General features: G+C 41.4%; 2 protein-coding genes across 6 annotated transcripts in view; one reads left to right on the forward strand and one right to left on the reverse strand.

The window, feature by feature from the left end:
* Window positions 1-769, forward strand: part of Dhx32 (DEAH-box helicase 32 (putative)) — a 53,843-nt gene extending 53,074 nt beyond the window's left edge. For all 5 annotated transcript variants that reach the window (XM_078024420.1, XM_078024433.1, XM_078024412.1 and 2 more), the window contains one exon: window positions 418-769. In XM_078024420.1, coding sequence (XP_077880546.1) covers window positions 418-589 — 172 coding nt within the window. In that variant the 3' untranslated portion in view covers window positions 590-769. The remainder of the gene's footprint in view (window positions 1-417) is intronic.
* Window positions 727-14,888, reverse strand: Bccip (BRCA2 and CDKN1A interacting protein). The gene is made up of 7 exons (XM_005320765.4): window positions 14,721-14,888; window positions 9,808-9,882; window positions 9,088-9,168; window positions 4,659-4,751; window positions 3,560-3,747; window positions 2,063-2,234; window positions 727-1,164 (listed from the first exon to the last, which is right to left on the reverse strand). The coding sequence occupies exons 1-7, from the start codon at window positions 14,886-14,888 to the stop codon at window positions 994-996; spliced, it is 948 nt and encodes a 315-aa protein (XP_005320822.1). The 3' UTR covers window positions 727-993.
* Window positions 14,889-15,085: the final 197 nt, after the last annotated feature.

Genomic DNA, 15,085 nt, shown 5'->3' on the forward strand with positions numbered 1-15,085 from the left:
GGGGTCAATGGTGAGCAGTACTTCCATCATCTGGCCTAATGCTAGAGAAGCTAACTTATTCTAGAAATAGGATTGGATTGGTTTCATGAAAACCAGAAACTACGTATTCTATGAAGGCAGATGGGAGTTCAAATTATTATTGTTTTTGTACTGGGGATTGAACCCAGGTGCACATTACCACTGAACTGGATCCCCAGCCTTTTTTTAAAGAGAGGGTCTTGCTAAGTGACAGAGGCTGATCTCAAACTTGGGATCCTCCTCTCTCTGAGTTGCTAGGCATGTACTACTGTGTCCAGCTGGAGAATTCAAATTAAATACTAGTTCTGTAAGTAGATTCCCTAGGGTTGGGAAGGGCCCAGACACAAGGTTTGATATCTGTCATACCTTGTCCCCATCTAATTGTTTTGTTTTAAACAGATTTATGCAGCTGGCACCACAATACTATTTCACTAATCTGCCTCCTAGTGAAAGTAAGGATATTCTACAGCAAGTTGTGGATCACCTGTCCCCCATTTCAACTATAAAGAAGGAACAGAAAATGTGTGAAAAGTGCCCTGAGACTACTGAGCAGAGATGCACTCTTCAGTGACTTGCCCGCCAAACAAAGTTCAATAATGATTCCAGAGTGAGCCCACAGTGGGCCCACTAAAGCCACGTATGAATGCTTAACATGAGGATGGGTGTCCCACCCCACAGGATAGTCTTGAAAAAATAACACTTTGTATATTATTTTAAAATAAAAAATAGGAGTTTTATTGAATTCTTCAAATTACTACTCCATGTTTTTCTTCTTGGTGGAAGTTTTTAATCAACCATTCATAATTTGACAAAAAAAAAAAGATATTTTGTGAATGTGTCATAGACACATGGAAGAGAACCCTACTTTTGTAGAGGACTTAAATATGAATAAAATCACGAGTTTTTCAGTAAACTTCCACTGGGTTTTCTGGTAATTTTACAAAAATAAGCCCATCAATGTCCATGAAAAATGGGCTAGATAGATAGATGATATTTCAGTTTATCCATAATTTCACTCATCTTGCTGTCTGGAATTAACATCACAGTTCGCAAGGGCTTCATTGGTATATCATCAAAAGACCACCTGCCTCCCAGGCAAGTGTCGCTCTCCTCTTGCACTGAGTAGTTGAACTTCAGGACTGCCTTCTACAGCAAAAAATAACCAAGAATTAAAAATGTGGACAAACCAAAGGCAAAATTCATTCAATCTACAATAAACAATAGTATGTTTGGCATATATTTGGGTAAGAATGACAGCTAAAGGAAGCAAAACTCAGAATAAAATATGCTCTGATGGGACACTGAGGCAGAAATTATGAAACACTCTCCAAATAGATTTGGGAACAGGGACTGAGGTATGCCATTTTTAAGAGGTAAACAGGCAGCTTACTTTTATCCATTTGTGAACTGTTTCTCATTCCAAAGTCAATCTCATTCATCTCATTTAATTCTCAAAGTAATCTTGTGCAGCTAAGTGAGATTAAGACTCTTAACATTTGACAGCCACAAGAAGAGTCATCTTCAAATGCTGGTCTTTCCGTACTCCCTCTGCCACTCCTTAGCATAAGGCCATTTTATGAACAGATTCAATATGCACAACCAACTTTGAAACACCCACACACAACAGAAATGGTCAGAGGTGTGAGGCACACATTTTTTAAAGATTATCTTTACTGTATACTTCCTGTATACTTCTCAGGTAAGTTCCCACATCTCCCTACACCCAACATCCTACCTACAAAGCAGATCCTGTCTACCTCATGACATGGTTTTAGAATTAAGACCTTAGAATAAGCCTGATCAGGTAGAACAAGTCATCACGTTTTCCTCCTCCCAAATACTCTGTCACTACCATGGGCCGGAAGGTGGTGGAGAGCCTTCTGAGTACCGACTGTGTGCCAGGTACTATATTTGTTAGTGGCTAGTCAGTGGCCACACAGAAAAATGGACTGGCCATACCTAAAGGACTTTGACCTAACATGGGAGAATAAAAAATCTTGATGATCAAACATCCAAATAGATCAAACAAGACAGTCTTACTTACCTCATAAAAAAACTCTTCCTCTGCATTTACAAACATTAATTCATCCTTCTGGTTGCTCCATTTCTTTTTGGAATTGGATTTTCCTGCTTCCACAAATGTCTTACTAATCAGAAGGTAGAAAGAGCACTTCCCACATGGCTTATTAGTTTTGTGTGACTCTACTAGTTCTTTCCTAAAAGACACACACACGCACAACGTTTACTTGGTGAGACAGGTTAAATCTGTCCACAAACCAGAGCACCGAGGCCCCACTCCTAAAGCAGTGATTTTTATCTATGCAGTCAACTACACTTTAGAATAATCATGCCACCACTTTATAATAATGTGATGAATCCAAGTTTGTGTAAATGAATCTTAAATTCACTCAGTACTGCTACTCTGTGCAAACTTAAAATATCTAAGAATCTGAACTTTAAAAGCAATAACTATGTAACTTATAAAGAGACATGACCAACATCACTATAGCATATGATGACTATACAGTCTCTAATCACTAGTTTGGGAACTAATTTCTGACACAGCAGAAGCTTCATGGACATGGAGATCCTAAATTCTAGAGCAGTTAATGAAATGTAATAAAATCGTTTTTTCCTCCTAAAAATTACACAGCTCTATGCATCTGGCTACCCCTGAACAAAGGTGTAGATTAAAAAACAACCCAAGTCATCTCTAATAGAAAATCAAAAGAGCAGATCTCTCTCCTGTGAAAACAAACATGAGCTGCAACTGCTTAGAAAAAGCAAAACTCGATCAACAAAAACCATTGACAAAAGAAGTATAATCTGAGTAGCAGCTGAGAAGGTAGAGAATAGAAGAGTGGATATAAAACTAAAAAACCACTGAAACAAGAAGCAAAAATGGCAAACAAAGTTTGCAGAGTGTAGTTTCAGTCCTACAGCTATTATTGGAAAACAACACAAGTGCTGCCAGTGGAGGCAATACTCTATGTATGTATTCCATCGTTTATTTCAAAGCACAGGCCACAATGTCTAGTTCATTAGTGTGCAAGATTTTACAGTTCTGAGATTAACATATTTGTAGCTTAAAACTTCTGCATCAAACAAAAACAACAAAAATGCTGAGAAGCAAGATTCAGTAACAGAACTATGCTTCAATTAGGTAAGAAACAAACCAACAGAAACTAGGAACTTCACTTCATTTTTGTTATTGCTGTCATTATTCAGCATTTTATTCATGTTACAGAAATCTTTCAGGAGAAAAATGTCATGCAAATGGGATAAAAAGTCTAAGGAAATTCATCCACCTTATTCCATTTAAAATCTTAAAAAATATGAAAATTACTGTCACAAATAATTCAAATTCTTCAAAAAGCCAGCTATTAGACTCTTTCTTCTATCCTCCCCACACTACACTTGTTTCAACCCAGACCAGGGCTTTTTCTGTACCTACATATTCCACTTATATCATATTTCTGAGTCTACTTGGGGGAAAAAACAAACAAGCTACTGTTTGAAGGTATTTTCAGAAGTCTCTTACTGAAGCTGCTGGTGCATGGGCAGAGCAATCTGAGGAGGGACATTAATGAATCTTTCACTTAGGAGAAAGCCCACAGGCTTGGTGGTGTCATTTAAAAGCTTGTCCAGCTGTTCAACCACACTCTTTTCACAGTTCTTCTCACAGAAGCTTAGAACCAACTCTTTAATTTGTTCAGCACACTGGGTACCCTAGAAAGCAAAGATAAGACTTGCTTTTTATTACAGGCCATTGCTTACAGGAGAAAATTCGAGAGCAAGAGCTATGGCTTTTTAATCCCATAGGTCCAAGGGGCGTTTCCTGCCATAGCTTCTAACATCTGCTGCATCTTACTTCTGAAGTAACTATACATCCAGGGGATGGGAAGTAGGCAGAGGAGGGAGGTAGGGAGAGGAGGGAGATGCTAAGGAGTGATACTAGCCAAATTATATTGGGTGCATGACTGAAAATGTAACACAAATCCCATTATTACATACAACTATAATGCACCAATAAAATGTGGAAAAATTTTTAACTATTTATTATAAAATAAAAAACAAAGAAAGAAAAGTAATTATATCTGCTTAAGTTATCAATCCATGACTAGTGATCAGAATTATAATTAATACTCATCCACAAAGAAGTTATATCTGTTCACAAAAACAAGTGGAAATAACTAAAAAGTTCATTTTAAAAATTAAAGATTATTAAGTGTGGCCTTATTCTCAAGAGAGTAAGCAGCTGGCATAATTTCCATTAGAATTCATCATGAGTCAACAAAAGGAGATGAATCAAAACAAGTAAATGTCAGTAAGTGCCCTCAACTTTGGAAGCAGCAAAGCCTCAGAACAGCCACACTGCACAAACAGCAAAGAGACCAGCTGCAGACACAGCAGAACTCTGTGCCGGTACCAGTGTCAGACACTGTAGCACAGAGAGTACACGACTTCATCTGGGTATTCAGAAATAAAACAACACCTTCATATTGAAAGGATTCAGTAAGACTCTGAGAGAGCACATATCCTTACAGCTGAATTATCACTCTCTGACTTCTACCATGCATGAAGTCAAAGTGGTTTTGGCCTAAGGAACAACCATTCAGATGCGACCCGGTGAAACTAACCTTTCTTTCAGTTAAATTTAAAAGGCTTATGAAACCAAAAATTTCATCTTCATCTGCATCATCATCATCGCTGTCTTCTGAAACATTTGTTTGCTATTTGAAAAAGAAAAAATTTTCATATTTGGTTATCTCATTTTATCTTTTCAATTTCAAAAACAAAACTGCTTTCCTACTGTGACCCAGAACACACCATATCTTAACCTGTATGACGTGCTTCTCACCTAACCTCCCTCTACTGTTCCTCATTGTACATTCTGCTCAAGCTCATCCTGCTCTAAATTTCTTCTTCTTTTCAGGAGGTGGTAGGGAGGACTAGGGATTGAACCCAGGGGTGGTTTACCACTGAGCCACACTCCCAATCCCCCTTATTTATTTATTTATTTGTTTGTTGAGAGTCAGTTTTCACTAAGTTGTTTAGGGCCTAACTAAATTGCTGAAGCTGGCCTCCAGCTTGTGATCCTCCTGCTTCAGCCTCCCAAGGTACTGGGATAACAGGTATGTGCCACCATGCCCAGCTAAATTTCTTTTCAAGGTTTTTAAGACATTTTCCTTAAAAATGGAGCCAGCCCTTATTTTTCTGTGGGTCCATGAAACTGTTCCACCTAAAACTCATGCCTCCACAATAATTGCCAGTACTGACCATCAGTGAAATATGGAACAAGATTCTTCACTAATACCTAACACCTTATACCTACCACCTTGGGTGGGAGAGAAGGAAAAGCAAGAAAGGGAATGATAAATTAAGAAAACAAATGAAATGGTTGACTCCAACTTGAACTTCCCAGCTCTACTTTGATGGCCCCTCCACCGGAGGCCTCAAAGCCTTGTCCTCGGTTTTTCTTCTATGTGTTGCCTGTTTACTCCATCCCCATACCCAGCCCAGAGCCCAGCACAGAGCAAGTACTCAGGTGAGACATGCCTGGGAAGGAAAGGAGGCTGCTGCTTCCATACCAAAGGACAGCAGAGGTGCCCCATGTCCTGGGACCTGTTCTGGGGGGAAGGGTCCTGTTCTCAGGGGAAGCATCCTACACTGGTTCAGTGAATATTGTTCACTATTGTTCACAGTCCTAAGAAGGATGTCTTAAGTTCAACAAGACAAGATGACACAAAAATGGAGACTGACAAGGTAATTCATGAGACTGACAGTTCCAGTGAGAAGAACAAGGGAATGTTAGCTCATAAAGGAGAAAGGGGAAAGAAGTCCAGGAAAAAAGGAATAGACACACAGCCCTGGTCCTCCAAGATCAACATGACAGTTTTCCTGCACTTCAGAAGACCACCAGCTATTGCAGCAAAACCTGTGCAATAACTGCAGACAAAAGACCAGGGGAAGTTAAATGGGACTCCCCCTGGCTCACCCTGATTGTTCTCTCCTTACAAGGGGCTCTGTCAACCATCAGGCTGGACCATAAAGGAGTTGCCTTTCTATGGGCCTAGAGTCAAAATCACATCTACAACCATATGCCTCTCCAGCAAAAGAGTTCTCCCTGCTAAATCCATTTCCTGCCCCATCCCATCCCCATTCCTAAGCCTGACACTCAACAGTTTTTTTAGCACCCAAGTACTGTGGAATTCATGACAGCCAAGGAGAACTGAATGATACTACTTCATCTCCAGCTTCTCTCAGACTCAAGCATATGCAATTTACTATTCTCCCTTTGCCCTTTTCTCTAAGACCTTAGAGATGACCTCTCTATTAGAGTTCACATCCACCTAATCCCCAAGGATCCAGCAAATGCTCCGAGCAAGGCTCCTAGGAACAAAAAGTCTATCCCTGGGACACCTTAAATGTCTCGGAAATCAAAGAAACCTTAATTATAACTAAAGAGCTATTTGTGTGATTATCCATTTAAAGGGCAAATCCCACTGCATGTCAAGCTGTTTCAAGGATAAAGGCAACTGCTTCTCATACACATCCATCAGACCTTATAAGACATTAATCAGCTAGAGAGCTGGGGATTTGGCTCAAGTAGTAGCATGCTCGCCTAGCATGCGTGAGGCACTGGGTTCGATCCTCAGCACCACATGAAAATAAAGATATTGTGTCCACCTAAAGCTAAAAAATAAATATAGAAAAAAAAGACATTAATAAGCTAGAGATGGAAGAACAGGCAAATGGTCTGCTTTTCCTACTACCTGTTGTGTGTCATATCAGCCGGGGAGACTCACAGAGGGCTGGAGGACTCACTTTCAGAGGGCACACTCATATGACTGGCACAAGTTTCATTTCTTGTTTTCTTTACGTTTAGTATCAGAGATTACTAATGTTGTCAGAAAGTCTAAAAGTATCTACTGTATTAAGCAACAAAGATGTTGGTAAGCCTATCATTCAGTGTCAGAACTGGAGTGGCAAAAAAGCCAGATTAGGGTGCTTGAAGAAATGAATAGGAGAAGTAGTGGTCATGGTCTGAGAATACTTTTCAAGTATTGAAGACAAAGCAAAACCGCTAAAAGTGAGCAATTAGAGTGGACACAGACTGGGAGTTCTTATTTTTTTTCACATTAGCCTAGAGTATAGGTGCCAAGAATGGGAATAGATATCAACAGAGATTATATATGCTCTTCCATGTACCAGATCCTGTTCGAAGCACTCAGCAACTCATTTTGTTCACCTATCTGCAAGGAAGGTGCATAGATCATCCTCACGTACAGAGATGGATTAAAGTCTCTGGGAAAGACTGCATATTCCATAAATGGCTCCAAAGACATATTGAATCCTGTGTTCTCTTCTGACAAAGTGACTTCACACTGCCTGTTGAGTGATGGTCTTTATGTACCCACCCCTGGCTAGGCCTTCCTTCTCCTGTAGAAAAATCTCTTGTCCATGCAAATCAAACATATAAAGGAAATGACACTATACCATAAAATGCTATTTTCTACCTGTTTCTTTTGGGCTAGTTGCTCTTGGAACCCAACCAAAGTGTAGAAAGGTCCACGTGGAAAGGAACAGAGGCCACTGGCCCAGAATCCTAGCTGGGTTTCCAACAGAAAGCCAGCACTAACTTACCAGTCAGAGTGAGCCACCCTGAGAGTAAATTCTCCAGCTTCCTGTTGAGCCTCCACAGCTAATATGACCCAGAGCAGGAAGAAAAATTAGTCATTCCCATTGAGCTCTGTCCAAACTACATGAGCCAAACATCCCCTCTGCTATTCTATGACATTAAACTATAGGGTACTTGTTAAACAGCAAACAATAATGAAAAGAGCCACTAGGAGATAAGCAGCAGAGCCAGGACTCAACCAAGACTTTATTTTCTTGAACTCTATGACACTTATGATGGCAATTCCCTCTTCCTTCAAATGTTCCTCCCTTGATTTTACAAGGTCACTGCACTGCTTTTCCTTCCACCTCTCCAATCACTCCTGTCAATCTCCTCTGGTACTCCTGCCACATCCAAGTTCTAGGTGTCTATCCCTGCCTTCCCTGGGCAATCCCAATCACTCATATGACTCCAGTGACTATTCACCCATTGAAAACCCCCAAGTTGAGACCCCGGTGGGAGCTCAGGCTCAGCCCAGGATCACCTTTGCTCACCAGCAGACCCTTGCCAGAGCTGAGGCCCAGCCCAGGATCACCTCTGCCCACCAGCAGACCCCTGCCAGAACTGAAGCCCAGCCCAGATCCACCGGCAGACCCCCCAGAGCTCAGCCCCTCTGAGGACCTGCACAGGAGCCCAGGCCCAGTGTAGGCCTGGGTCTGCCCCATCACCACCCCCTGGGAGCCCAGGTCTAATTCACTTCCATCTTGAGACACTACAGCCATCCCCATAACCTTCCCCATGCACTAGCCTCTACCTTGGGGCAGCAGATAGGGCCAAGAAGTAGCTGCATGTTGGAACGGGTATCCCAAAGCCAGTGTAAGGCCCACCCTTTCAGCCCCATCTCTGAAGTTGCATCCATCTTGGGGCACCTCTTCTGCTATCTCGAGTTAGCTCCTGCTACTGCCGCAGCCACCTATAGTTGCAATAGCATCCATCCTGAGACACCAGCAGGGTGTGGAAGCCCAACACCAAGGTAAGAGAATCTGCACAGATACTATAAGTTTACAGGGCAGAAAACCCCCCAAGTCTCCAAGGCTCCCTCTTCTGCTCAGTATCTCACTTGCACTCATCATAGGCCCCCCAAACTAAAATGTACACGGCCAAAGTCATGTCCCCCCTCCTAACCTGATCTTCCTCCATGCCTGCTATCCTAATTGCTCCAAACAGAAACCTGGGAGCTCATCCTTGACTCCATTTTTTCTCACTCTCAAGTGAACCACATATTAAGCCCCATCATATTTCACTTCCCAAGTGTCCTGAGTCCATTGTTACCTCCTGGTTTATTGCTTTTAATATCCTTAGATCACTACAATGACCTTCCAAGGCATTCTCCAGTGGTACCTCCTCTCAGCTGGAGATGAACAAAAGAACACAACTGTCCTGCTTACCTTAATCACACTTCCAATATGGTTCTGTTGAATTAAGAGATCTGTTAGTTCTGCAGTGTTCACAGGAGCCTTTAGGAAAAGCTAAGAGGAAAAAAAAATTTAAATTAAGATCAAACCATGATTTCTAATAAAAATTCAAATCCCTTAATTGAAAAAAAAAAATGTCAAATCACATGTCCAAACTGATGATCTAGAAAAGCAACTTCAAGACAAAGAGAAAAGCCCAGGAGTGTTAAAGCACCTAAGAGTTAGGAAACTTCTGAGAAGTGGCAGTCAGTGGTAATAAGGTGTATGGGGCAAGGGAAGCAAGGGAGGAGAAGGATGGACATAGGGTCAAAGAATTACTGACAGGTCACTGAAGGCTATAAAGGTTAGAGAACCAAAGCCATATTATATGGCTAAAGGGATAAGTAGGGGCAGCAAAAATGACACTGTACCACCAGAAGGTGAAGTTAAAATGATTATTATATAAAAATTATTTTACCCCACAAAATATGGATGTGAATTAAAGGAAACAGAACAGTAGCTCAAGCAATTAACAGATGAAAATGAGTATATTTCAGGACACAAAAAACTTTAAAGGGAAACAATTCCTCCTTCCAGGCAAAGTAAAGAGGATGGAAATGCGAATTCTGAAAGGATGAAATTTGAAAGGGTATATCAAACAACCTGCATTTTCTGAGAAGAACAAATTTATGTGTAATAAGTAAAAGACAATACCTGCTGCAGTAATTTCTTAATTCCGTCATAATCATTATCTGAGATGGAATAAGCTTCAAATTCAATATTCACTTCCTGTAAAGAACACACAAAACAGGTCATCATATGTAACTTCCTAAGACAATTCAGGCATTATTTTCCACTTTGCAAATTTTTCTTTTTCATCAACTTCCATTCTCTTAGGTTCTTATTTTTAGTCATGTACAGAAGATGCTAAGGGGAAAAAAAAAAAAAAGACATGAGAAAGATGTCACCTGAATAACTATAAATGTCTAGGCTTTCAAACACTGCTAAGACTGTCACCTGTACAGATTACAAAGACATTCATATCATTTCCTCATGTGACACAAAAGCCTGAGGAAACAAAACACTCTGAGTGACCTAGTCTAAATGCTGAGAAAATCTAGTTCAGATAACAGCCACAGCAGTCACAAAGGAGAAACTGTCACTTACCCAAAAAACAAAGTAAAAAACAAAGTCACTTCAAAAGTTCTTGGTACTGCCTACAGCTTGATTTAGCTGATGGGTTTGAGGCTATACTTCATTTACTTATTTATTAAATAACACCAGGTACCAAGCATTTGAGATAAATTGGCTAGGGAAGCAGACATGAGTGATCCTGCTCCCAATGAAGCTTATGGTTTAGTTGGGATACAGACACTAAGGAGATACTCACAAATAAATGCAAAGTTACAATTACAATTATTTGTGCCATTAAAGAAAGGGACATAGCGCTACCACTTGAAAAAGAGTGAGAAGGTCAAGAAAAACATACCTAACAAAGTGGCACAAACCAGGAACTGAGAACAAACAAAGGGGGCACAGGGAACAGCACATACTAAGGCTCTAAGTCAGGAGTAATATGGTGAGTCCAAAGGACTAGAAGAACAAGTGGGGAGCTGGGCTCCCTGACCTATCTGTGCAAAACAACAGAATCTAACAAGATTCTACTGAAATATTCCCACAAAAAAAATGAAACTATTACTTCACACCAACAACAAAATCTTTGATGCTTTTAAATGCATCTAAATCATACCTTAAACCATACCTTGACATGAGTTCTGATGATACAATATATTTACATGCACTTCAGGTTTTATAGGTTTTGGAATTTGGGTCTCAGCTGAAGGATTCTGCAGACAAAACAGACCTACTTTTGCCTTGTCATCTTAACTGTGCATACACTTAAGTGCTCTCTTGACTGTGAACTTGCCAGGGCACAGACATCAAGTCTAGCTTGCACACTTCAAATCTCACTCTCTGAAGTAGGCCAGATTACAAAAATAGCAAAACCCAGAAGACTGGGTGGGAGCATTCCAAATAGGATCAAACTAAACCAAATGACAAATTGTCATTATTCAGGTCTTTATTCCTTAGAATTATTTAAATAATGCTCTCTAGTGTCTCTTATCTAGATAGAAGTCTCAGACCTGCATCTTGGACTATTATGGCATAGCTATTGCAATGACTACCAAATAAATTACCAGTCCACACCTCTTTCCTGCATAAGGCTCCCCTTTACATGGTTTCAGCAAAAACGGCCATCTTTGTATAACAGCCCTGTCACTCACCCCCTTCCCCAGCATTCAGATTTCAGACTGTGGCTTCTAGCCTTCTTGCTCTTTCTAATGAAACTCTGAAGCTACTGGCATTTTTATTTTCTGTTATATGGAGTAGAAACGGAAAAGCAAGAATACAGTGAGAAGAGTATGACAGGGATGACAAACATGAAAGACTTTGAAGTTCCTGATAGCACTCCAAGCTCAGGGACTCAATCTAATCCTGAAGCTCACTGGCTTTCCTACCCTTGGAGATAATTAAGATAACTATGCATCCTCAGCATACATTCCCCTCGGCTGAAGTGATCCTTCAGGGGTTTCTGTTATGCACAAACAACAGTCCTAACCACACGATCCCAAGAACCTTAATAAATATGCCCAAGCCTTTTCTTCTCATCTTTTCATTATCAGCACTGTTCCTTCTTGAAGTTTGAAAAACCACTTTCTATTGCTGCTCAGCCAGCTGCCTCACCTTATTCTTTAAATTAGACTATTTGCAGATGTCCTTATATACCATCTTGTTTCAAAAAAGACCTGAGTCTGATTTTGAATTTAACATAATTCTCATAGTTTCCTACAAAAGGGAAATAAATTGTGAATAAGTGAACATCTCAGAAATTAAAGCCTTCTTCAAATAAACAAAGAGATAAATATCCACTTAGTATTTCAGCATGGGGAACTGCCCTGAAAACTTTAACAATTTCTTCCATCAAAAAAAAAAAAAAAAAGCCATACATAGGGGTTGGAGTTGTGGCTCAGCTTTAGCATGCTCTCCTAGTGTGATAGTAGAAGCAAATGTGACTCCATTTTGTTTTATGACTTCATCCTGTAAAACAACCATGCCAAGTAGAAGGGTCATGACTGGGGTAAGATGTTCTCTTCCTTTTGCTATAGAAACCTTTAAGAACACGGAACTACCTAATGGGGCATTGTTTCTGTAACTAGGGTAACGGGGCTCTGTTTCTGTAACTGGGGTGACTGGGCTAACTGTGATTGGTTAGGCTTCCTACTGCTTGACTGCACTCTCCTGCTTCTGTAACTTGGCTTGCTTGCAGTTTTCAGGCTTATAAGGAGCGCCCTTGCAATTGTTCAGGGCTGATCAGGGGAACAGCCTTATGTTCTGGTTAGCCGCCACCGGTGTGCTTCAATAAAGGCTTGATTCGTTATACGTGGGTGGTCTGGAAGTCAGTCTATGAAACCCCAGGACGAAGCTTTTATAACACTAGCACGTGCAAGGCACTGGGTTCACTCCTCAGCACCACATAAAAATAAATAAATAAATAATGGTATTGTGTCCAACTGCAACTAAAGCAAACAACAACAACAAAAACCCACAAAAGGCCATATATTCCCAGAGTAAAAACTACAGTGGGTGCAGAAGAGATTTAAAGCCCTTATTCCCTTCTCCTTAGAGCACCTACTCCTACTCTCCAGAGGTTAATGTCAAGCATACACATAATCTCCACATAAAAGACTATATACATGTTATTGTCACTTAATTTGCTGTGTGGTTTCACTTGTAAAACAGCAATAATTCTAACTTCATAGGACTGATGTAAGTATTAAATAAGTTAATATAAAATGCACAGAATGTGCTGAGGTTGTGGCTCAATGGTAGAGTACTTGTCTAGCATGCATGAAGCACTGGGTTCAATCCTCAGCACCACATAAAAATAGAGATATTATGTCCACCTAAAACATTTTTAAAAATAAAATGCTGAGTCTAGAACAGGATCTATTACTATTGTTGGAAAGTAAATTCTTACAAATAGGATTAATGAATCAGGGGATGTAAACACTTTAAATTCTAATCAATGTCATATTACCTCCAAAGAGACTGTACCAATTACATTCCCACCAACTGTATATGTAAGTGCCTATTTTCCTACACTATTATTAGAGTAAACACATTTTCAGTCACTGGAGGTATGTTAGATTTTCCATGTTAATGCAAGCACAGGTTCCTACAAACACAAAATTAGAAAAATAGCAAACGTTTTTCCAAATGAAAAGTGGTAAGATGGTAATTACAAGGCAAGCAGCCAAAGTAAAGAGCTGATCTGATTGGGAAGATGTGTCATATGCCCACACCAGTCTTATCCCCAACCCTGCATCCACACTTCTCTGTATCATCTTTTCCATGCTCAATCTGACTCGTGCTTACCTCTTAAGACTTTATTTCCCATTCCTCTTTATTCTGATTCACCCATCCTTGCTGCCTTTCTGCCCGCCAACCATGAGGAAATGTTTTTTTTTTTTTTTTTAAATAAATAAAATAGGAAGTCACGGGAGTATTCGGGGCAAAAGAATGAGAACAGACCTACAAGATCTCCAGCTGTAAGCAGATAGTCCATAAAGGAACAAGAATGGAAAAGGCAAGTCAGTTATTATATTACAGTAGTCCAGGCAAGATATGATGGCAGTGTGGACCAAGATGGTTACAAAATCAATGAGAAGTGTCTGGACACTGAAGAATTTACTGATAGACTGGATGTGGAATGAGGAAAGACAGGAGATTTGAGTTAACTCCTAGATTTGATGTGTGAGAAACTGGTCAATTTAGGGCCATTTACAGAATGCTGAAGATTAGGTGAGGGAGGCATGAATTCCAAACTATGATAGTTAAGTTTGATGCACCTGCTTAGACATTCAGTAGCCTTACTCATTATTCACTCAACGAATAAATGTCTATAATATTGGGCACTAGGAAAGGAAACCAGATCTGAGTTCATAAGGCTAAACCATCTGACCGGGTCAGCTGTCCCAAAAAGGCAGAAAATGGCCTGGCGCGGTGGTACACGCCTGTAATCCCAGCGGCTGGGGAGGCTGAGACAGTAGGATAATGGGTTCAAAGCCAGCCTCAGCGACATCCAGGCGCTAAGTAACTCGGTGAGACCCTGTCTCTAAATAAAACACAAAATAGGGCTGGGGGTGTGGCTCCGTGGTTGAGAGCCCCTGATTTCAATCCCCAGTGGCAAAATAAAAAAAGAAAGAAAGAAAAGAAAAAGAACCAAAGAGGCAGAAAATGCCGCTTAGTCGAGCTCTGAACACGAAGGAGAAGTGCACGACTACGAGCCTCTGAAAAGGCTGGAACAACAGCGCGGGAAGTTCAAGGACCCAAGAGGGGGGCGGACGCAGGGGAGAGGCGGCTGAGCGGCGAGGAGGAGCTCGGAACCGTCGCCACGATGGCGGCGTAGGAAGGGCTGGACTGGAACTCCACAAGCACCTGGCCCCCCGTTTCTGCCTGCCGAGCCCGGGGACAGGGACGTCACCAGTCCACGCAGCTCACACGCTCTTCACCCTGCTCTGGTGGGCAGGGAGCTTTTAAACCCGGGGGTCGCGCGTGCTTCTCACCTCGTCAAGGACCTCGTCGTCTTCGTCCTCTTCTTCGTCACTCTCCTCATCGTCTTCGTCTTCATCCTCGACTTCATCCTCCCCTTCTTCGTCGTCGTGCCGGACGGGGTCTCCGGGAGGCCGCGGGGATCCGTTCCCCAAGGCCCGTCGTTTGGCCCGGGACGCCATGCTGCCGTCCACACTGCGCCTGCGCAGGATCTACGGCCCGCCCTTCCGGGCCGACCCCTACTGGCCGAGGGGGTGGGGGACCACGAAGCCCCTCGGCGCTAACTGGACCTGTATGAACACCAGAGACCCTTCTGGACTCACAGCCTTGATCTTCCGGAGTCACAACCATCATAAATCCCAGCCTGGCCCTTTATTTC

Source organism: Ictidomys tridecemlineatus, chromosome 1 (genome assembly GCF_052094955.1).
Source record: "Ictidomys tridecemlineatus isolate mIctTri1 chromosome 1, mIctTri1.hap1, whole genome shotgun sequence".
Classification (NCBI taxonomy): domain Eukaryota; kingdom Metazoa; phylum Chordata; class Mammalia; order Rodentia; family Sciuridae; genus Ictidomys; species Ictidomys tridecemlineatus.

Coding starts and splice junctions, on each gene's coding strand:
- Bccip (XM_005320765.4), bottom strand. CDS start 14,888: ATGGCGTCCCGGGCCAAACGACGGGCCTTGGGGAACGGATCCCCGCGG. Junction 9,169..9,807: donor TTAAGAAATTACTGCAGCAG/GTATTGTCTTTT, acceptor TTTTCCTCTTAG/CTTTTCCTAAAGGCTCCTGT. Junction 4,752..9,087: donor ATATTGGAAGTGTGATTAAG/GTAAGCAGGACA, acceptor TTTTTCAAATAG/CAAACAAATGTTTCAGAAGA.